General features: G+C 30.5%; 1 protein-coding gene across 6 annotated transcripts in view; it reads right to left on the bottom strand.

Moving 5' to 3' along the window:
• The window catches only part of LOC129003810 (longitudinals lacking protein-like), a 586,728-nt gene that overhangs the window by 114,461 nt on the left and 446,356 nt on the right, over positions 1–25,911 (bottom strand). The window contains exon 5 of one of the 6 annotated variants that reach the window (XM_054432120.1): positions 10,784–13,757. The exons of the other annotated variants lie outside the window; for them this stretch is intronic. Coding sequence (XP_054288095.1) covers positions 11,113–13,757 — 2,645 coding nt within the window. The 3' untranslated portion in view covers positions 10,784–11,112. Of the gene's footprint in view, positions 1–10,783; positions 13,758–25,911 lie in introns of those variants that run through there. 6 annotated transcript variants of the gene reach the window in all.

Raw genomic sequence — 25,911 nt, forward strand, 5'->3', positions numbered from 1 at the left:
CAATACAATAAAATACACAATAAAAATCATCATCCTGGACTATTTCTACCATGTTCTTTTCAACAATTTCACTTTTTCCAAATGATTTTTTAAATTTTATCCAAACTATTTTACTACTGATAAAATGTTTTTTTATACATTATAATGAAGCTTGACTTGCATGTTCCATAATATAATAAACTAAAATAAACTAGGCCCAAAATTTCACATAAATACACTAGCAACTTTTAAGTTTAAAAATTGGTAAAATAAAATCCGATTATCCAGGAATTTCACTAAAACCTATTTAGTCTTTTGAATTTAAAAAATCGAGATCCAATAAATTGAATATAGTCATATTCAGTCAACCATTTTAATTAGTGGATACTGTAGCTTCAGCCATGTATTTCTCAAACATGGACATACCATCCAATGGAGATTTTCCATGTGCCTTTTCTATATGTTTCCAAAACTGTTTACGAGGACAATAGGACTTTTCACACCAAAAACAAACAAAAGACTTTCCTGCACCACAGAAGAAGTTGTAGTGCACAAACATTTTGGGGTACGATGAAGTATTATAAACTTTAGCGTCTGTTCTTTTTTTTCTACAGTTCCCACATGAATAATAGTTATGATTAGAGGACCAAAAGCCTCGTTCTTTTATACTTTTACCACAGAAAAGTTTCTTGTGAATGTCAACAAATGTTGGATAGTAAGTTTGATCGCAATCTTCACATTGGATTCGTTCCAACTTAGGGTCGTCTTCCGCTGCTTGTCTCTGTATGATGCTGTTGTCAGCTGACAGAGTTAGAAGCTGTTTCTTTGCTGTAACTAGCTTGCTCTCTAAACCTGCAATTGAATTGAAACCTGTTACAAAACAGAGATATGTGGATCAATTAATGTAATTGTTAACAAAATGGGTATAATAGTATTATAATAATAGTATCATATTATGTTGGTCACGTATAACAACCAAACTAAACTGCTTTTAGTTATTATAGTTATCGTAGGTTTAAACTTAAACTTTAGAGCTTAAGGGAGACTTTAAAATCATGTTTTAGCTCCTGGAAACACAACTAAAAAAGCCTTTTTTTTATAAACTCAATCGTTGGTTACAAATGTTTCAGCATTACAATGGCATCAGACATAAATCTCGGCTGAAGCAGTGTGGTAGAAGCAAGAACACGAAAAAACACACCTGAGAATATTTACAATACGTGTATAAATTACAAAATGAACATTGTTAAAAATGTGCAACATACTCTTTGTTTTTGTAGTTTGTAATTGTATTGTAAATATTCGTGTGTGTTGTGTGTTCTAGCTTTGACCATGGCATTGTGATGTGAAACGACCGTAGCCAATAGTAACAACATTTGAGCTTATTGATGAAGGAAACGCTTTTTAGTAAAGGGAAAAATAATATTTGTAAGAATTGAAATATTTTAATATTAATATATCATTATTATCATTATCAATTGAGATGGGGACGCCACCTAGGTGTGTATTTTAACCAAAATATGAGTGAGGGATGAGTGTAGAAATTTTAGAAATTATTTTTGTAACTTTGTGACTGACTAATATCCGCTGTTTCATCAGTCATGTTCATGTATTTTTAAACCCAATGATCAGGGACGGATGGGTTCAACCTGATCAAAAAGCTGCTGACTTTTCTATAAAGAAAGAACCAGCAACCTTTTGAATGTTAGGTTAGTATTTTAACCACTCAGCTACCCAGCCCTTGATGAACTAAACCTGAAAAATGTATCTAATATTCCTGCCGGGGCAAACCTGCATACTAAGTAAATTTCCATCCGCCTGATTGAATCTTTAGGTTTAATATTAGTCACTTTGGTTTTTTTTCTACTACAATAAACCTAATAAAGGTAATTATTAGTTAAATGTTAATAGCTTACTATGTAACTAACAAATCTACCGAATTTAGCAAAAATTAACAATAAACAAGCAAACTAGGAAGATTATATTATTCTCAGTAAGAAAAACATAAGAATTTTAAATATAATGGTAACCTACATTACTTCTACAAATTATTATTTATAAATATTATATATATATATTTTAATTTGTTATAAATTATTTGCCAAATTATCTGCTTTTTTGAGCTCTATAAAATGGTTTAGTAAGATACGGTTGAAGTTTAATTTATAAAAGTGGAATTTCCCTAGATATGGGAATCAAGCAAAGATTTTAAAGCGAGTGCAGTGTATGTTACTCATTAATAGTGTTTCTATCATGTCTCAAACTAAGCCATACCATTGATATTGATGAGATATGTCTTACAATATAGATAAATGATGGTCTATGTTTATTTAGTCAAGTTGTATGACCAGGTAATAGTTAGTAAATAAGCTTCAGTTCTGACTACTACATTTGTATTCAGATTAAACATTTTAATAAATTAATGGTAATATTAAAAAGAGTTTGTACATGGATGACAAATGAAAATTACAGATTGGAACTACAAGAGAGAAAATATTATATTTATAAAATGAACTACAAATTTCTTTACCAAGCATTAATGCAAAACACTGAGCACAAATAGTTTCTCAAATTGAAAAGTCAATTTATTTGCAGGCCTAATGATAACATTTATTGTCTCGATCCAATAAACTCAACATGGATATAATCTACACATTAGAATCAGTACAGGGTGCTGTTTCAACAATGTATTTTTCAAACATAGACAAAACATCTAAATGAGTCTTATTATGAGTTTTTTCTATGTGTGTCCAAAAAGACCTATTTATATTAGTTCTGAAATACATTTCACACCAAAAACAAGCTAAACTTTGAATCCCACCACAAAAGAAGTTGTAGTGTACAAAAGCCTTTGGGTATGATTTGAAAATATAATGTTTTTGTGGATGTTTTGGGTTTTTCGGTAGAATTTTACAGTTTAAACATTGCAAAATACCGCTTTTGGAATGGAATTTAAGGCCTCGTTCCTCAAAAGTCTTGCCACAGAAAAGTTGCTTGTGTATGTCAACAAATGTTGGATAGTAAGTTTGGTCACAATCTTCGCATTTGATTCGTTCCAACTTAGGCTCATCTTCCACAACTTGTCTCTGTATGTTGCTGTTGTCAGCTGACAGAGTTAAAAGCTGCTGCTTCGTAACTAGATTGTTTTGTACAGCAGTAACCGTGGAATTGATACCTGATACAAAACAGAGGTAAATGGATTAATTTTACACTAAATGAGTAATTACCTACTATCAGTTAGGTAAACAAGTTGGTAACGATTGTAACTGCAATTGCAGTATGTGTATATTAGCCCTGTTACCATGCTTCTAGTAACTATTATCAGCTAATTTTAAATATAGGGAATAAGCTATTACTGAAAGTCTCATGGTAAGTAAGACCTGGGGCCCATTTTATAATAAACTACAAGTTACAACTGGTAACTTGTAATTTCCATTAGATTTGCATTGGGCGATCAGCTGATTTACTGATAATATTAGTTTGTACTTTATTATGAAATGGGCCCCTGGACCCGGGATTGATTTACTTTTTTGATTTGAGGTTCCCAGAGAAGAAAAACACTATCGGTTTGTAAACTCACCTTATAATATTCATTTAGGTTAGGCCTACTGTATAAATGTTTAAAGTTAATAAGTTAACAAAGATATGGATTACAAAAGATGTTTAATTTAAACAAATGAACAATTAACATGCAATGAGAAAAGGCTTGACGTTACAATGAAAGGATTGACAATGGTGTATGGGGTTGAAATTAAAATGAAATAAAAGATAAATTTGAATAATAACTTGAAGGTTCAAATAATTTAGATGTGATTTATCTCAGGGTAGGGTGTCGTGCTGGCTTGAATGCTAAGAATGAATAAATTTGATAGTGTCCAAATAGGCCTAATTAAAGTGTTAAACTTACACAATCCCAACAATGAAAAATCTAATTTTGGTGTTGTCCAAAAGGTAAGTCCAATTAGCACAAAATTTAAAAGAGTTTAAAGAAAAGGTTATACTTAATTTTGAAGATAATGATTGAGTTGAGTCCTCTTGAGGTTTAGGCTACTGTGATATAACTTGAAACTGGTCTTCTTGATGAATGAATTTGATTTAGGTAAAATTTTGAGTCCTTCTTCTAACAATTTCAACTTCTCAAATGGCTTCCTTCTCTCTCAATTTCAATGTTCACATCACTCATTGTTGAACACATGGGATCACTTTCACTGCTTCTTAAATTTTGATTCCTTAAGGACTAATTTTGAAATGATATTATAAGAAATTTTTATGTATTGCAATTCTCTTACATATTTAATAAATCATTAGGTTGTGGGCGTTGTAAAAAAAATATAGGCTATGGAATGAATATTATTAATGATTAATTGAACATATTAATGAAATTATATAAATTAGGAAAATGAATATTAGGATAGTCTTTCTGAGGAGTGATTATTAGGTGTATGAATAGAAGTTAACATTAAAAAAAAACTTAATACTAAATAATGAATGAAATGAAATGAAATATTACACGTTCAAATTCATATAAAATATAGTTATGTATGCGTGTCCGTTAGCACGTTAACTTGAGCAAAAATTATCCGAATTTGATGAAATTTGGTACAAACGTGTAAACATACATTCATTCGAACTAGTTTGTGAACCAGCATGACCAAGCTATGGGAACAGCAGTTTATGGGAGGTTTTATAGGGTATAAATTAGTTTTTCAAATTTTTTCCCTTAAAAAATAAAAAAATTTCAATTTCTTTCCAAACCATTACGTAGATCTTAAAAAATAAATAATTAGTAGATTGAAGCGTTATTAGGCACTAAATGGTTTTGAAGAGAATACAAAAATTATAAATTTTAAATTCTCATGTTATTTATTTGGAGAACTATTCTAGTTTGTGTTTTTATTGATGAGACCTACATTATGATAACATTTGGCAAATTAATTTATTTTATCCTATATTAATAGCATTTGATCGAAAAACACATTTTCCCTTCCCTGTAGCAGCAAAATTAAGTACTCTTCAAACTAATGTTATTCAGATATAGGGAATGAAAATGAATTTTTAAGGAGATATTTAAATGAAAATTCAATCAGACAAGTGGATGGAATTTGCTAAGTCTGCAGGATTGATGTGGCAGGGGTATTTTAACTTTGCACCTTCTATCAAACAAATGAGTCAATAAATAGTATTTAAACACAGTAATCCAAAAGAAGATAACTATATACGAAAGAAAATTATAATTTAAAAACTAGATAATACTTGACTATATGGCTATACTATGCTAATCTATGCAGTAGGTAGTGGCTTATTTTAATATGCTAACATTACATGTTTTACAAGGAAGTCAAATAAATAATAACAACAATAATTAGAGGAATAAAAACAATTAGGTTGTTTATTATAGTACATAGGTGTAAAACACTATGAAAATACAAATTTATTTCTTGAGTGTTCAAGATGAAAGTTTGTGCCCATAATGTTTATTTTACAAATTTAATCTTACCAATACATTTGTTATTTTAAAGATCAGTTAGAGGTTAAGATGAATACCCTGGGCTGTTTCAACAATGGACTTTTCAAACATGGACAAAACATCTAAAGGAGTTTTTCCATGTATTTTTTCTGTATGTTTCCAAAAAGTTTTATAAGCTGTATAATTATTTCCACACCAAAAACAAGCTACACTTTTAATTCCACCACAAAAGAAGTTGTAGTGCACAAATGCCTTAGGGTATGAATTAGAAAAATAAGTATTATCTTTTTTTAAATGTTGTGTATACTTTCTTGGCAGATTTTTACAGTTTAAACATTTATATCGCCTACAGTTGGGATTCATTTTAAGTCCACGTTCCTCCAAACTTTTTCCACAGAAAACTTGCTTGTGTATGTCAACAAATGTTGGATAATAAGTTTGATCGCAATTTTGACATTTGACTCGTTCCAACTTAGGCTCATCTTCCACAGCTTGTCTTTGTGTATTACTCATGTCAGCTGACAGAGTTAGAAGCTGCTGCTTTGTAACTAGATTGTTCTGTAAAGCAGTAGGCCTTCCCACTGACTTGATACCTATCAAAACAAAGGAGATGGATTAGCTAGTTTTACAGAAAATGAGTAGTTAACTACCACTCAGCTTCAGTCCCTTCAAAAAGTTTAGGCGGTTTGAAAATAAGTCGCCTTACTTATTTTTTTTCTTACTGTATATGTGGTCAGCTGGTTGACATTTTGTTTAAACTCAGCTTTTGAGTTATTGTTTAAAGGTAGGTTTAAGTGGAGGGGATAGATTACGTTCTCTAAAACTGCCTAAATTTCGCTAACGGAATATAAGCAAATTAATAACAATATAAGCTAGAAGTACCTATGAAGCTTAAAGGTGAGTATATGCATAGACAAAAAGAATTTAAATATAATATAATATAATATTGTCAGCCGTGCTGCGGTTACCATGGTTACCATAAGTTCCGGCGCACACCGCTGTAGTTTACGTGGCGCGTACGCTGTAACTACCGTGGCGATCCCAGCGGTGTGCGCCAGAACCTATGGTGACCGCAGCACAGCTGACGGTCTATATTTAATTCTTTTTGTCTATGGTATATGATAGTCCTATAGCCCTAACTTTGATTCATAATATTAATGAGTAGTCCAATGATTCTTAATATTATTGTCAAGCTCTGTCACCTGTCTGCCATGTTAGCTTATGGGACGGCTGGCACTTACACAGCACTACTTGCGGCGTTGCCAGTTCCACCAGGAGTTGGTGGCTTTGAATGAACTGTAGCCCACTTAAAACTACACCAGATGACTAATTGATTTGTGCAGATTGTGCAGCATAAGTAGGCAATATTGAAAAAAGATGCAAAATACTCTAATGGAACAAATCCAACTGTAAAGATTAAAAGATTGACGAGAAGATCAATGGCGAAGATACATAGCTAAACATTTTTTTGAAATGTTCATAAAAGTTTCTAAATTATTATTTATTAATATTCAATTCAATTCAATTCAAAACATCTTTATTCATTAGTATATATTGTATATACAAGAATGGTGTCAAATTCATCGTTACATAAAATATGAACACAAATAAAAGACAAATACAATAGACAAGAACAAAAACAACAAAACAATACAGTCCTCTCTCAAGTAGGTATAAAACAAAAGTATACTTCAGTGAAAACAAAAAACAAAAATATAGTTCAGTGAAACAGCAATAGGCCTAAAACATTTTAAGTCAATGCTGTTATTGCTTAGCCCAGAAATCTTTGAATTTATAGAGAGCATTTTGTGTCAAATGTAATTTTAGAGCGTTTTTAAATCTGTTGTCATCTGTTTCATTTTTTATTTTTATTGGTAATTGATTAAAAAATTGTATTCCAATGTATGATGGTTTTTGTTTAAAAATTTCTTTTTTATGCTTATTAATTTGGAAATTATATCGGTTTCTTGTGTTGTAATTATGATTATCGACGTTTCTAGTAAATGTTGAAATATTACGTTTAACATGAAGAACAGTCTTGTAAATATAAAGGCTATAAACTGTCATGATACCCAATCCAATAAAATGTTTTTTACAGTGTGCATCAAAATCAAATTTAAGCATTGATCTTATTGCTTCTTTTTGAAGATGTAAAATCTTTTTGAGGTTAAAATTTGATGTTGCTCCATATACTTCAAGACCATACCCAATATGGGTATGGACCATTGAAAAATACATTGATTGCAATGTTTTGATGTCACAAAAAGAGGACAATCTCTTCAGAGCAAAGACTCCTGAACTAACTTTTGAACAGACCTCATTTACATGATCTGACCAAGACAGTTTTCTATCCAGTAAAATACCAAGGCACTTTGACTTTTCAGCAAGGTCAACAGTATTAAGGCAGTCTGTTAGTTCTGTGTCATTCCTTGAACTACCATTTTTACAAGAGAATTTAATTATTGTTGTTTTATTTTTATTAGTTAAAAGGTTCAAGTTATTTAGTCTTTCGTTAACTTTGTTTGTTGCTAGGGATAATTGATCAAAAACATTACTTCTATTGCTACTAGCTATCGTTAGATTAATATCATCTGCAAAAATACAAAATTTATTATTTAATGTTAGGTTTGTAAGACATTCTGGTAACTTTCCTAAATACACAAGGAATAGGAATGGTCCCAGGACTGATCCCTGGGGAACGGAATATTTAATTAATCTAGTTTTTGACTTTCTTTTAAATAATCTATTGCCATTGACGTGTTTAGTTTCCACATATTGCCTTCGACCTATTAGGTATGATTTTAATAAAGCTAAATCTTTGCCAATTATACCATTAGAAGTTAGTTTTTCTAGTAAAATAGAATGGGATACACTGTCAAACGCTTTAGTCAGATCTAGAAATGCAGAAACAGTCACCTTTGTCACCTTTGTCTAATTTATCCACAATATGTTCAACAAAAGCTATGACTGCAGTAATAGTTGATTTATTTTGTCTAAAACCATGCTGTTCCGAATCTAATAAGCTATTTTTTTTCAAAATAATCAGTTAGTTGCATCAACATACACTTTTCAAAAAACTTTGATAATGATGGTAGGATTGAAATAGGTCTGTAGTTGGCAGGACCCTTTTTAAATATTGGAATAATTTTTTATACTTTTAATTCTGTGGGAAATACTCCAGATATCATAGAAGCATTTATAACATGCAGTAGAGGCTTAAGAATTGCTCTTTTTGAAGCCTTAATGAGTTTTGTTGGGATGTCATCATATCCAGATGACCACTTGTTCTTTACTGAATTAATTATTTTATCTAACTGTTCCTCAGATATAGTATGAAACTTAAATCTAGACTTATCAGCAATAACAGCATTGGACTGCTTGGGGCTATCCCCAAAGGAATCTTTATTATTCAAATTTGGAATTATTGTGCTATCAACTAAGTCAGCATAGTAATCATTCATTATGTTGACAACTTCCACAGGGTCAGTAACAGAATTTCCATTATATTTTAAAATAATCTGGGATGGTAAATTAGAAGAATTTCTTCCAAGTTCAGTATTGATTAAATTCCAAGTAGTTTTTGCTACATTTTCAGATAAAGTGATTTTATTGTGAAAGTATTGTTTCTTCTTTTCAATTATGAGTTTTTTAACCTTCTTTTTTGCTGCTTTATGTTCAATTTAACTATCATATTTTTATTTGTCCTTTTGTTTTTACAAGCATTTAATAAGTTTTGCCTTTCTTCTTTGGTCTCTCTATCTATCCAATTCTTAAATCTGTGTTTTGTACGAACATTAGTCACAGGAAAATTCTTATCAAAGTAAAACCTTAGAATATTGTAAAAAAATGTAAATTTTTTATCAATAGGGGTTTGGTAAAGTTGTGCCCAGTTCTCAAATTCTAAATCTTTTATAAAACCATTAATGTTATTTTTGATAAAAATCCTTTTTGATTCCAATAATATTTTAGGGTTATTGGATTTTTCTTTACTCATAGTATTTATTGTGCGCAATTGCCCATCATGATCTGAGAGTGCAGTTACTAAACACAGCATTTTAATATAGGCTTTGTCAATGTTAGTAATAAAGTTATCTATTGCTGTTTCACTTGTATCTGTAACTCTAGTTGGTATGTTTAATGTATAGTACATGTTGTGCAACTTTAATAAATTAACAAAATCTATTTTTCTGTTATCTTCAGACAAAATATCTATATTAAAATCACCACCAACGCAGATATTATTATTAATATCTCCTAAGCAATGTAAAAGTTTATTTAAATGTTCTAAAAAACTATCAATATTCCTAGATGGGGTTCTGTAAATACCAGCTAAAATAAATTTTACATTATTTGTTTTTACTTCTATTGAACAGGATTCAAAAACTTTATCAATATTTAATTCGTCTATACATTTACTGGTAATTTTTTTGCATTTAATCACATTTGAGACCATTATCATAACCCCACCTCCTTGGTTATTATTCCTAACATAATAAATAACTAACTGTTTTATAGCCACTAAGTACAAAACTATTTATCTCATCTATTGTCAATTTGTGTTCTGTCAAGATTATAATATCTGGTTTTAAATCATCAATAGTAATTTTTAATGAATTCAGTTGAATTTCAGTCAATGCCAGTTGGGTTCAGGGACAAGAAATCCAAAATATTTCACATAATTCAAATAGAATATTCACATTTACTGATAGAATTTTCAACAAAGGAAGGTTTGGGCTGAGAATAGAGCTTCAAGTCCAATGGTTAACTCAGGTAAACCTATTTTTTAGCAAAAGTCCTTAAACCCTAGGCTCCTAGGTCTACTTTATATGCTTATCCTCAAACTAAATAATCATTTATTCAATAATGCTAACCAATACCAACATCACTGTGTTGTACTCGGGGATCATCTAAAATTATGACTTTTGCAATACTGAAATCTGATCAAGGCTGGATAAGTAGCGTGTTTATGTAAATAGTTGTTTCTTGTTATAAATAATATAAATATATTTAATAAATATCATTTACGAGCTAATTCATGCTAAACCTAAAAAGATTGATCAATATAGACTTTTGTACTAATAATTATAATTAAATAAGCTAATGGGTTGATAAATAAATTATAATTTATGGAATTTTCTAACTTTATTTATTAAAAGTCAAAATGCAACACTATAAAAGCATTACATAATCATTTTTATAACAACATTTGTTTGCAAAAAAATTGTTGATAAAATATCTAAATAAAGCCATGCTATAAATTGAAACAATATTGAACAAGACAACAAATACTTGTGACATTTCACAGTTTTCAAATTCAAAACGTCTAGTCGATTAAATGAAAAAAAAAACAAGAAGCTTACACACTCCTATCAAGCATTTGAACATATCAGTGATTCTTGAAGCAAAAGTTATATTTGACATTTAACTATATGAATAACATGTGAAGGCTAGAATGAGCAATTCATTGAATCTGTTTAAATTTATGGTTATAGGTGTGTTTCTGGACACTGTGCCTATCTATTGCTCAAGAATTCTTATGTCTTAACTTAACAAACCAAAACAACCCCAAGACAATATAAGAAAACCAAATCATTTCTTATAATTAGAAAACACAAATCATTACAACAGTACACCTAAATCTTAAACAAGCTCAACATTTACAACCATCATCCGTCTTTTTTACTGGCGTTACAACAATTTCCTTGATCCAAAATTGGAAATTTAGCGTCTAACAGATGGTAAAGGTTGTGAGTCTTGCTGTGAACCTCTTCCATGTGATCCAAACTTCTATATGCAATGGAATGCTTGAAATTGCAATAGAAACAATTATAGAAATCATCACGATTCCCTGAACTGTCAAGAGACACATCTTCAATTTCATTGTCAAGTTTTTTGGGATTGTAAGTGGTTGGGTGAGCAAAAAACTCTAAATTTCCTTCTCCTCTGATCAACTGAGCATGGCCATTCATCTGGGAACTGTCTGCTTCTTTGGCTGGTATGATAGTTATGAAATCCTGATAGTAGTGCTTCTTGTTGTGCGCTTTGAACATGTGTACAACTACACTTTTAAAGTTCTTGCTGATTTTCGAACAATATAAACACTGTATTGCAAACTTCTTCTGGTTACACAAATATGTGACATGAAAATCAATCATATCTGATGATTTACTTTTTCGGCACTTCAAACACAAAGCCTTTACTCCATAGAGAACCCATCGTTTCTCTGTCGTTTCTTTGTGACAATATTTTTTATGAGTCCTTACATTGGTTAAAAGAACATCATTGCAGCATTTCTTACAGGTGATTCTTTCGAGACAACTCTTGCGGTTTACAGAGTTGATGGGTTTCTTTCCAATGAAAATGCGCTTTTTAGAAATTTTTAAACTGATTTTTGCTCTAGAAATAGTTTGTCTTTTTGTTGTTTGAGGGTTATTTTTCATTTTGTTTAGGCCTTTCAAATCAGCTTTCTTTAGCTTTCTTTCAGGTAAACATTGCGTTCGAGTTTTTGGAAGTTCACTGGACAAGGTTCTTTTGCTCGAAGATTGATAAGGTTCAAAAAGGTCTTTGTTAGCAAAATCGATCTCCGAATCGGAGGGCACACTGTTTACAGATACTTTCTTAGAATCATTATTTCTGGATTGTGCCAGTAGTAATTTATTTTTAGCCTCAATATTCATTATCTGATTACTTGTTGATCGTGACATTCGGGAAGAGAAATTGGGCTCGAATAGATCCTTGTTGGCAAATTCCACTTCTGGGTCCTCTGTTAAAAGTTCATCACTTATTATATGAGCTGATTTCGGAGATGTTTTAGTCAAAATTCCATTTTGGTGCTTTTCATTTTTCTCAACCTTATTCTTTTTTAGTTTTTCGGAAGAATTTCTTGTAGAATTAGATGCTGTAGATTTTGAATAAGTTTCTTCTAAAGTTGGGTTTTTTCCTGGTGATGACTCAGCTTGTGAATCCAAAAGATCTAGTTGTCTGCTCAGTGTAGAATCTATTGTGTCACTTAAGTTTTCATCACAAATTGGTTCTTCTATTGGATCCATTCTTGATTCCTCTGGTTCTTGTTTATTAGCTAGGTTATCACTGATTGCATCCACACTTAGTTCTAAATTAAAGAAATTCTTGAGTACACCGCTCATTTCTACTTCCTGAAAAATTGCATTGTTGGATCCACTTTGTTTTTTAACATCACTATCCTCTGTAGAAACATCTTCTATTGATCTTGCATCTTCCGTTTCTTCAACATTCTCATGATTTTCAACTTTACAATAATTTTCATGGTCACATTGCTTAGTATCCTCAACTGATGAAGATTCATTGACCAAATCGATATTCTCTCTTTGTTTTGATATCAGTTCGAGTTTTGGTTTTTTCGTTACAACTTCTGTCTCTGAAACGTTTTGCTCTTGATCAACAAATGGAATGATACCAGTCAACATAGCCTGAATTATGTCAAAGGTATTGAACAATTTTCCATGAATGTCTTCCATATGATCAAGTACTTCATAAGCCAAAATAGACTTGAAAGCACAGTAAAAACAAGGATAATGATTTTCTCTTCCACACTTTGTGTTGATGTGATTCACATATTCGTGAGTCCCTGACAGAATCTTGCCGCATGTCTCGCATGTATGAGCCTCCTTGTCTCTAATTTGGACTTGCGTATTTGATGGCTCATCCTCCAACACAACTGCTTCTTGTTCTGTGTTGAGCATGTTGCTGAAGAAGTTTTTTACAACTTTGGGAGTTTTATTTTTGGATGATTTTGAGTCAGCTGCTGGTAGCACAGAGAGCAAATCCAGCAGACAATGACGTTTTCTATGAGATGCATTTATATGCTTAAGAAAAAGTACATGATCCTTGAACAAACGTGGGCAATAGAAACATTGTATTATTATAGGGATTTTGTCACACACAAAGTTTACATGGAACTCAATAGATTCTGGATCATGGTACTTTTTGCATCGTAAGCACAGTGCTGAGCATCCTGATAACTTCCATTCCTTCTCATCAAAAGTCTTCCCGCAGTAATATTTTTTGTGAAGTCTAACCACTCTTAGAGGAACATACTCCTCACACTTGGAACAAACTACCCTTTTCCCTTTTACTGCACTTGTCCGATTGGAATTTCTTGCATAATTTCCAGTTGTATTTGCAGGAATATCTTGAGAAGACCGATTATCACGAGGAAGGGGAGGGAGCTTTTCATCTTCATTGGTTTTGGATCCACTTTGACAAAAATTTAACGAATTAGGAGATGACCTTGTTGATCTCGGGGAGCAGTAGATTTTCTTCTGCTTACTCCCTAAAACAAAATATACATAAGCCTATTATAAAAGTTTATAAACTTCAAAGAGTAAAAAAAAAAACTAATAAAAAGCAATAAAGTGCAGTTGGAAACAATTTCATATTAGTCCATTAAACATCGCCTGAACCCTGGCACAAAAAACCTTAGCTGAACAAGGTCTAAAAGAATTAGCCAACAACAAGCAAACAGAAATATACCAAACTCAATAACAGATAAAAACAAGCCATCACACTCATAACAGCTCAGCTTCTGAGCCATAAAAATATTAGTCGTCCAATGATTAGTTTGGGTTAAGTTAGTAATCTGGAGAATTGCCATGGTTAAGCACTAATGGACTAGAAAAAAAAGAATAACACTTAGATATAAATAAAGTAAAAAAAACAAACTTATATATAAACTACATACTGTTTAGTAAAGAAACACACACACATAATGTAGTATACTTATTAGAAGCTATGAGAAGGCGATACAGCTAGAGAGGTTCAAATATTATTGTTTTACTTGATATTTTGGTCTAAAGAAGATATCACATGATTTGGCTACATTTTAGCAAGGCAGGCATCCTATTTCTAAAACAAAATCATAACATGTATAGTGAAATCATAGGATGGAAATTTGATCAAAACTCATATTATAAAAATTAATTAACATTCGAATATTATGACAAATTCTTCATCTCGTAAAAACTGCATTACAATGTATTTGAATCTTTAACCTCTTTTAAAAGTATTGATTATTCAATCATGACTTCACTTACATGGTAATTTGAAAGGGATACTACTATCAAACTAGTACAACTTAGTATAAGCCAACAAACTATATTTTAGCAATGACATAGAAAAATAAGCAATATGAAATTAAATTTAATCATACGATGTATGCAATAAATCTTGTTCGATTTTGACAATAAAAGAAAAGGAATTTTGTTCAGTTCAACATTTGTCATCTAGTCAAGTAAAGTGTATGATTTATTTTCAGGTAAACGTTTACAATTTAACCAGCAAAAGCTAAACAGGTGAAATTAACAAATTGAATTACAAAACAACGTAAAACTAGATAAAACAATGGGTTACAGAAGAGGTTAACCAAAAGGGATACATTTACATACAAGAGCACAATTACAAGATTGTGATTTCACAAAACATTTAAGTACATCAGTAAGTTTGTAAGAAGGCTCCATTACAAAATAATTGTTAAACATAATTAAAAATGCTTTTATTGAACCAGCATATTACTCCATTCAAAATATTTTGTAGCCTATGTGAAAATAGCATTAAGACATTTTAATATTATTCTCCATTGATTCTTCTAAATTTACTGTTATTTAATTTGCTTTTAAATGCTCAAAAACAGGGTTTATTGTCTAGGAAAATCTATTTTTTAGAAGGTCATTCTCATTTTGTTTCATATTTTAGTATAATTAATATATTCCTGTGTATCAATTAGTTTTAGCTTACCTTCAATGTTTTAAACATAAGTAAACTAATGTAACACTTAATGTACCCAAAGTAGGCTACATTTTTTGAAAAAAAAAATTAAAAAATAAAATTGAATGGATGCATAAATACGACGGCCCTGAAGGGACATTCCAGTTTCTTTTTGTCTTTCATTCACTTCGACTTTATTCTCGAAGTACTTCGACTTTATTCTCGAAGTACTTCGACTTTATTCTCGAAGTACTTCGACTTTATTCTCGAAGTACTTCGACTTTATTCTCGAAGTACTTCGACTTTATTCTCGAATGTGCTTATTATAGTTTGTTATAAATTTACGGCAACCACAACCCAACTAACTGTTGATGTAGGGGTGTTTCTGCTGTAGACATATTTTTTATAAGAATTGGCAGATAGAAAGGGGTTTGAGCTTTAGTACACATAATGGAATATGACATTAATGAACTGATTGAACAATATTTTAGTTTAGGCCTTCAACAGCCTGAAATGCTTGCAATTCTTTTATTGAAGCATAAACATTTGCATAAGTGAGCGAACACTTAAAAGGTATACCAAGAAGCTCGGACTTCATAGAAGGAAACACTTTTCTGATATTGAATCTGTCAAGGATTTTATTAGGTCTGAGTGTGACAGAGACGAGAGACAGTGGAGACAGCAGACAGAGAAAGAATCAGAAACAGAAACAGAATAGAATTAACGTATTCGTATTAAAGTTGAGTTAAAGTAAAACTAGACTAGATAGAAATGTCGAAGTACTTCGAGAAAAAAGTCAAAGTAAAATGAAAGACAAAAGGAAACTGAGTGTCCCTTCAGGGCCGTCGTAATCTCGAACTACTTCGAGAAAAAAGTTGAAGTAAAATGAAAGACAAAAAGAAACTGAGTGTCCCTTCAGGGCCGTCGTACATAAATGCTTGATACTATGACACTTGCATGATTGAAGAACCACAGGAGGAATTAAATAAATTTCGAGCGATAAGAAAAATATTTATTTAAATTGAACAAAGCACTATGGGTAAAGTTCCACGGATGAAGGGGAAACAATTTGAGAATGTCTCCGAACAATGTGAGATCTCAAGTGAATATTCTGTTTAAACTTCTGATGGCACATCGGACATTCGAATCTCGGTTCTAGACCACATTCATAAGTAAGGTGTCGCTTCAACGTTTGCCTCAGTTTGTAAACTTTGTTACATTTCGGGCAAAGGAAATGAGACATTCCAGAATAGTCTGTGTTGACCGATTGAGCCGCTGAAACAGTTACGAATTCAAGTTAAACATGAGTATAATATTTTTTACAAACCAAGATAGTGATATTTCAAAAATGTAGTTGAAATAGTTTTTATATACTTATTAAATTATTACATTAAATTATTTAATTATGTATCATCGAATTTGGATACTAAAAGTGATTAAATTTGGAGAGATTACTTCCATCTAGGTAGCCAGATTGCAATTTTATTTATATACACAGAACTTCGATAATGCCTCGAGTGTGCAACAGTCTAAACTGTATTTTCTTTGTTATGTTCCGTTAGTTTGATAGTTTACGTGACATATAAGATGTTGGTAATTTTGAGTTGGTAAAAATTTGGCTTAATCAACAAAAATCTGTAAATCAGTGAGTCTGGTAATGGCTGAATTAAATTACTTATTTTTTACTGGCTAACCCTAACATTTTATTTTAATGTTTCTATTCTTCGGTTGGAAAATATATATTTTATAGTGTTAGTATGTATAAATACTAAAATAAAAATTAAGATAGTTAAAATGCATCATATGAATTTGTACCTTTCTAATGTTTAGTCAAAACTGCTTGGTTTATTTTTGTTACTTTTAATTTTTTTTTTTTAATACCTTGTTTTTTGTTTAACTCTCGAATATTTAATTTATTACAATAAAATCCTGGGATTTTCGAGTAGGAAGATTAGTAAGGTCTAAATGAAAACTTTAAATAACAATTCATTGTAAACTCTGGTTTACATACATCACAGACAATAAAATAAATACTCTAAAACCAACACTCATAATATGATGCTGTTCTCTGCAAGTTTTTCGTGTTTTCTCTTTATGTGGCACTGAACATGTATTTTCTGTTTGCATCTTTTCGGACAGAACGGACATTGGAAGAGCGGTTCTTGATTGCACTCGTAGAGCTGGTGTCTGCGGAGATGTTGTTTTTGACAGTAACTCTTGCTGCAGAGTCCGCAACGGTACACCGCTTCACGCATCCGTCTCCTCGAACTGCTGCAGACTTGCTGCGGAACCTGCATAAGTTCTGAATCTGCTTCACTCAACCAGTTCCAGTCTAGAAAAGTTGTTTGAGTTAAATTTAGAGAACTGAACAATGAGAAAAGACTGTTGCTAATGAATTGTGACTTACCGACTTGTCAAAAAATTAATTTTACTGGAAAATGTGTAAAAAAAACTTGTGCCCCTCTTAAGTAGTTAAGTTTATTAGTGTTTGAAATTAAGAGAGCTGAAAGAGTATTAAAATGTTAAAAAATTTAAAGGTAGGTATATTAATCTAATGAGTAAGACATTAGGTTTTGATTTGGAAAAAAATATACTTGGTATCGTAAAAAAATATTACAAAATTTCAATATTAAAACGGAACTAAAAATTTTAATAATAATCTCTTAAATTTGTCTTAATACATACGTTTTTCCATAAAATTAATACAATATAATGTATATTATAAAAGTTCCTTAATGTAAATTTACTTCTCCACTTCTCTGTTGCTCAACCACAGCAGTTCTTGTTCTGAGATTTGAAAAACCTTTTTTTTATATAAGGTGAAATGATGAAGAAGAGTTGTAGAAAGTTTGTTGTAAGTTAGTTTTTATAACTTGACTATGGTGGTGATAACTATTATCTGGTTAGTCACGTAAAAATGTACTTTATTTTTGTATTAAAGTATAGAGGACAAATAATTAAAAGCCACAAATAAACAGAATATTAACAATTATAATGTGAAAAGGATAATTATGTTTAAAAACTTATCCATTAAAACTTTTTTTTTATATACCCAATCCAATTGTGCACTGTTTGGGTATACACAATATCATTTTTACAATTAGATATTTGTACAATAATCAATTAATGTACCATAAAACAATATGTTGTACTTTCCCAGAAGAAGATTATAAGTAAAAACCAATTTATGACATTTCCAAACCAAACCATAAAAATGTTTAGTAAATTTTCTCATTGCCTTTATATCACAAATATCACATTTTTATTAGAGAACATGTCAACATTTTTACTCCTCATGTTAAGGAGCCAACTTACAACATTTAAGATGATTGTCAAACACATGTTTATGTTTAAACCCTCTCATACAATAAGGACAGATAAATCTCGGAGATTTGTTACATTCATATTTCTCATGTCTCCAAAGGTTCCTTTTTGCACAGTAGCTCTTCCCACAGTTCACACATATATATGGGGCGAGTTTAGAAGAGTTGTGAGAAAAGTTGAAATCTGGAAGAATATTGTTTGAATATTAGTAGAACAAATGTTTATACAGGTTTTGCAGCAAAATATACAATAAAGCATTTGAGAACTGACTGAATTCATCAGTGTAAAAGGCAAGGTTTAGACACAACTTTGACCTAACAAGACTTACTTTATTTGAAGGTTTCTTTGTGGAGAAGTAAGGCAAATTTTCAACAAACTACAAAAATTTTTAAATAAACTTCCAAAAGTAAAAAAATGTATTAAAAAAATATAGTTTACTAACTATATTTTTTTATTTGAAAACTATTCAAAAATCACTATTACAGATATGCATTTGGTGTTGTTTTGAATTTTAAAAAACCATAACGGTGTATTACTTTTTTCATTCCTAAATTTTAATTGTTTCCGTATGCAATATTACAGCCTTTTTATTACATTTTCAAAGCCAAATACCATACACTTAAGAATTACTTTCAAGACTTGGAATCACCAGCTAAAATAAAGATAAAGTAATAACTATCTCTTCACATTCTTAAACATGGAAGGAAACTCTTTTGACCAATTATTACAAATTGAGATGGGGTATAAACCAAGTGTAATTTTATTAAAATATGTATGAAAACCAAAATTATATTTTGCATATATGTACATAATTACACGTAATCTGTAAAATAAAATGCCATTCTATTTCCCAAAACATTTTCTAAAATTAAACAGAACTTCCTTTGCAACGAATTGAGTGAATTAGTAAACTACTTTTGTGTTTAGTTCTGTAAGAACAATTTGCACACTGAAATTGAGGAGAAATTCCACATTCGTATTTTAAGTGTCGATTTAAGGTTTGCTTCTGAATGTAGGTTTTGTTGCATCGTTCACAACTGAAGGTCCCAGTTCCTCTCTCAGTTCTTTGCCTTGAAAACCTCTTAAGGTAGTCCCAACCTATAAAATGCACCATTGTAAATTTAATTTCTGATCCATAGAAAATTTCCCTTCTATGCTTTTAGTAATAAATTTCAACTAAAAAAATATGTTTCGAATTAAAGGACCAAATATAGATCTGCAGGATTGTGAGGTGTACTATTATTGACAGTGATAAAAAAAATAAAATAAATAATCTTATGATATTTTCACTTAAGGTGCAAAAGCTAATTTTCACCACACTGTAAAATGAAATTCAGTTTCTGTTTAAACAAAATGAGCAGAAATTATCTTTAAAGAATTACATCATTAAGGTTAGCCATTAAAATTATTATGTAAAAGATTTGATTATACAATATCAATAATAAATTTGAGGTTATATTTAGCAATTACAGTGATTTAGTATTGTAAGCATAATGAGTTTGAACAAGCCTCTGCTAAAAGCAACATAGGAGTTTTAAATTATACAATTAATATAAACATGTATTGCAATTTTGCAATTTCAAAAAACTTTAAGTTGACATTTAGTATATTTTAATTACTATAATTAAGTGTTGCTCATGTACATTCCAGTGTTATGAAACTATTTTTTTACCGGGAACACTTAAAAAGGGCAAGGGTATAAATGAGACGAGTTTGATCTCACACACATTTATTGATTAGGTATAGAATTTATCTCTCCATCTTTTAATTCTTCTTGCAATAGACGGTCTTGATGACGATTTTTTAAATGAGTTAGTAAATTTGACTTTTGCTTTGCCCGATACTGACAAAAAGGGCAGAAGAATCGTGGAGGTTGTCCACACTCGTACTGTAGGTGCCGATTTAGAGTCTGTTTTTGAATATATCGTTTTGAACAATTTTTGCACTCGAAGGTTCCCTCTTTCTGCGTTCTGTACCAAAAAGGGTACAACAATCCTTGCAAACGCTGGAAGTCTATGCCTGAAAGTTTTTTGAGAGTTAATTAAATTTGATGAAAACACTATTCTAAAAGCGAAATTCAGTAAGTGCATAAACTTAATGGTACTGTTAATGTTTTAACATGTAAGTTTAGTAATATAAACTGTGTAACCGTAATGCTGTGTAGTTTCAAGCATTTAAAAATTCACTGATTGTTCTGACATTGAAATACGTACAGTAAATTCTCATGAACCTAGACTCTTGTAGAGTTTACTTAATTTGTACGCCCATTGGGCAGCAGTTCTTTGAAATGTCTAAGTTGAGAATATACCACTATTAAGCAGTTTTTTTAAGAGTTCGCAGAAAATAGAGTTGATTTTGGGAATTAGTTTAGAAGTTCACAGAATATATATTTAGCAAATTTAGAAAAAACTTGTCAAGCTTTTTTCTGGCAAGGTGCTTAGCTATATTCAAGAAGTATCCAAACGGTCCCGAACACTGCTACCTTTCATAATTTGACTCCAATTATTGAGGATTAATGAATATTTAGGGCGTGATTCATACAATAAAATATTACCATCTATTTTTTTATAATACAAACTTACTTCTTCTAAATATTGTTTTTGTACACTATCCATCGAGCTTATGCAATTACCAAAACAACACTGATATGCAAAATTCAATTACCTCGTATGAATGTCATTATGGTGACTAAAGATTTCATCAAACTCTTGAACAATTATTTTTCCTCCTGCAAGATTTTGTTTTGCTAGTCTATGCACCTTTTCTACAGATAAATGGCTAAATATGAACTTTAAGCCCACTAAATTCCTTGCAATCACAGACGTTGACATTCACATGCATTATATACAATTCATGAAATCATGCTAAAATGTATGCAGAGAGCTTTTTACGATTGAAATTAAAACACGGTTATAAACAAAAGCAAACAAATGTTTATTGTTAGAACAATTGTGTTTTATTACATCTATTTAAACATCACAAACAAAAACATATATGTTATTGTGAAATCCACCATTTGTTTACAACAAATGCCAAGATAAGTTAATCAATAAATAACATAGGAACTGAAGTGCAGAATCGCAATGCTAAGGTAAATAGGTAAATAGCAATAAAAACTCTTAATTTATCTGGAGACATAAAAATACTGGTAACTTCATATTTCAATTGATCTATGTACAAGCAAAATTATATTGTAATGTAGTATGACCTATAATACAGCATTTTAAAAACTCTTTGAATGATTTTTTGTTATTGCATTCTTTCAGCAAATAAATGTTTCAAAAAACATGTTTCTGAAAATAAATACTTTGCGAATTAATGAGTCTATCCAACAATACATAAGTACCTAATTATTTATATTTCTGGATAACACGTAAACCACAGTGACTGGATTTTAAATCCGCACAACTTACACTATTAATACTCTGTAACTGGAATGCCACAAATTATAAAAAAATAACAGTAGGATAAAATATAAACCCATTTTAAAAACTGTCATTGGTTGGATTCCAAGCAAAGGACTAAACTTTGGACTGTTTCTTAACAAAAATATAGAAAATGCCAATGGTGTTAAAACAAGAAATTTTTTAAATCAATCGGGTTAATATGTTTCAATATTAGCAGTGGTATTTGTAACAGCAGAAATTGAACAAATTTTCTCTTTTAACGTTAATAAATTTAACATTTAATAATTTGGAATATTATTTTTCTAAATCTAATGAAGATCCGTGACTTGGAATGTCTTTAAGCTTAAAGCACTGGCTTTACAGTGACTGTTATGATTTAGGAGCCAAATTATACTTCCGTATTGACTAACCGTTTTTTGATACTGATAGCGTTTTCTCTGACAGATTTATGTTATAAAAACATCAAAAAACCTTGAATGTTCACCCTTACGACAAATTGCCATATGTTTATACAGGTTGCTCTTCAGTTTGCTGCGTTTGCTGCAGAAAGGACACTCGAACTGAGGACTGACGCCGCACTCGTACTTTGTGTGACGATCGAGGTTACGTTTGTAGTTGTAAAGCTTCCTACACTTGCCGCACTCGAAAGGTCCTTCAGTCGATGATTGCCGGGCTAGAAACATTGAAACGTTAAGTTGATAAAGACTATGTAATATGACATAGGTAAAATATTGATATTATTTGTTTTAAGAATCCTTTACTTCTGCAATTTTTGACTATAGTTTGATTGTTAAAGGAATGTGGCTGGCTGAAGGGTCGCCCCTACTAACACACACGCAGGCCTCACACACACAGACTCAAAGGACCTGCCGTGTGAGTTATCACTGTCAAACAAAAATTAAACTAGGTTTATTATTTTTTATTTTATTTTACCTTTGTTATAAAATCTGTTAATCCTTTTGACTTCAACTCAAAATGTTAGGTAAAATGATTCCAAACAATATATTTTTTGCTTGCAAGATGTAGTTAAAAGTTATAGATATTTTCTTCTACTATTTCTTGTTATAATCATTTTGTATTTGGACACATTTTTCATGGAGTTAAAAAAAATACACTAACACTACGCATTTTACTGTATACCGGTAACTTATTTTAAATGATTTGCGATTTTGAGGCATCATACAACAGATGTTATATTTCTAGGCAGTGGAGCGAATAGGGACTTTCAGGTATTAGTGTGATGGTGAGTGTGCGTGCGTAAGTCGGGTCCCAGGTAGGGCCAAGCTCCAGCCGCTTTCCCTTAAAAATCAGACTGTATGAAGAGAATTTAACGCTGAAAAACTGTGTAATATAAAGATATATGATGAATGAAAAGCTTTGATTTTATAGTTCTAAATATAAAACTAGTGACCAAAACTAAAATCCAACATCAACAGATAAGTACAGTAAAAAAATTGAGTGGACTTACTGAGATTTTTGTGTTTCAGTTCTTTAAACATTAATTAAATTGACTAATTAAGTGAAATTTTTGTCTAAGATTCCTGCATAATGCATCAAAAATAATTAAATGCTTTTAATTACCTGAAGTCATGAAGTATCCTTGATTCTGTGGATTTTCTTTTTGCAGAACATCTCTATTTATAAGACCTTTATAAAAAGCTCAAATATATTAATAGTTATCTTTAAGCTTTAACAAAGTTTAGCTTGTTTAAATGGGCTGAGTATAATTTGGTTAGGTATAATTAAGTGGTTGAGTATAATTAATCTATTCAATCAAACAGTGAATCTTCAAACAGATCCAATAAACTCATTGTTTGTTTTCTCGCTTGTTGATCTTGTAACAAACACTGGTTAAAGAAATTTCATACGACTTTACTCAAATAAACTAGATATTGACTACAGTACAGTACTGCATACATGTAAAAGAACAATTTCTTCTGAATAAAATTTATGGTTTTTGTAACAACGATCAATGTATATAATTAAATGGTTTTTGCTCTTGCTTTTCAGAATCACTACAGACAATTATATTTTACTTAAAACCTTATGAGCCAAAAAAATTAAGCTTAGTGTCAAATTCATCAACAACAAAAATAAACAAATAATTATGGAACGAAAAACCCGTTTTCACTTGCTGCCTGTTCTCTATCAAACATTTTTAAATAAATTTTAATAGAGTTGTAGAAATAATTCCAATAAAAGGATTTGGGAGAAATATAACTTCTGTAACAAAATAATATGTGCCTTATCACCTAGATTCATCTAAGGTTGATTACAATTATTGTCAGGTATTAAATAAAAAAATAGCTATAGGTACTGCAAATGAGAACGTGATGAAATCAATTAAATCAAATAAAAATTTACACAGAACTTGCATATTTTCTTTAACTGGAGGGTAAGGAATTTAACACCATAAGTAGGAAATAGAGAACAAGTTTTATATAAAGTTGAATACAATTTTGCTAATAGTTCTATATATCACAATAAGTACGAAGACTAGAATGTAAGAGACCAGGAAAGATTACATATTTTAGAGTCACAAGGCACAAAACAAGTCTAGTTTAAAGATGTAAATATCTCTATGATAATATTTAATTGAAGTATAGAGTATCATTAAAATAATATGTATATGGAGGTACCGGTAGGCCTATATATAGCTTCAACATATGCTAATCCATACTAAAGAACAGTAAGAAATTAGGAAAATACTAGTGTAATCAATACAGTAGTATGATAAAAATCTAAACAAACTTAAACTAAATTAACGTAAGTTAAGTTTGAAAAACTCTGTAAATAGGTGTAGGAATGTAATTTTAAAAATTATGAATTACCCAACCTAACAAAACCATACCTAACCTAACCTAACTTAATTTACACACTACCTTCATTTGCAGAACAATTAATAGTGGCAGCTTCTTGAAAATACCCCAAAAAAATTTGATTACAGTATAAACATTTGGTTCCAGTGAATAATAAAGTTGCATAAAGTGGTTAATTTTTTACTTCAACCAGTGACTGTAGTATATTTTACTAACTTAAGAAAATTCCAAAAGTAAAACAGATAAAACTTTTACATATTTCATAGTTTGAAAATACGTTTTAGTGGTAAGAAATATATTGAAAAATATGGTGTTCTTGGTTATATGATACACAGACGCTATAACTTACGAAAAGTGAGGTGTTTAAGGGGTTTCAATATACAGTGCTGTGAAAATGTGAATAAATAAAAGTACAAGGTGTTTAGAAACTAATTGAACACGCTTCCCAATTTTTATACATAGATTTTAAAATGGATATTTAAAAATTTGTAGCATCTGGCTTCTGGATATAGTTAAATAAGTACAATGTAAATAATGCCTGAAGTACAGTCAAGTATCCTATTACCCTGATTGAGCAAATTTTGGGTTTAATTGAAGAATCATAATCTGAATCAAATTTATTTAAAGTAATCAATGTGAATACTGTCGATATGATATTGATTGGCCGTTTTGATCAAATAAGTAGTTTTTATTTACTGTACTTCCTCTTTATATCCCTTTAGAGGTTTTAGTAAACAGCGATAAATCGTAACAGAACTAAAAGGGATATTAACACTTATAAAACAATTAAATCCTAAAATCATGTCAAGTAGATACTGCTAAAATTAGGTTAATTCAACCAGTGCAGTATTTCTAACATTCATAAAAACATTTTCCCCTTATTTTAGCTCACTTTTCTTTTTTATGAACCCCTCAGAATTAAAACTTATTTAATGTGTTTCAAGAAAGTTTTTAAACACCTTGTACAAACAGGTTACATATATTTTTATACATCTATACATCATAGGAATAAACATGTATATATGAAAACTAATTACCCTTTATATATATTTATTTTAAAAATGGATAAGATAGTAATCCATTAGATGGAAATGTATTTAAATGTAAATATAATTTCTAAACTCTACTATTTTGTATATGTGAAGGCAATAGTTTAAACTTTGGTCTTAAGGAT

Source organism: Macrosteles quadrilineatus, unplaced genomic scaffold (genome assembly GCF_028750875.1).
Source record: "Macrosteles quadrilineatus isolate MER2022 unplaced genomic scaffold, UCM_ALF_1.0 Scaffold_9__3_contigs__length_116548681, whole genome shotgun sequence".
Classification (NCBI taxonomy): Eukaryota; Metazoa; Arthropoda; class Insecta; order Hemiptera; family Cicadellidae; genus Macrosteles; species Macrosteles quadrilineatus.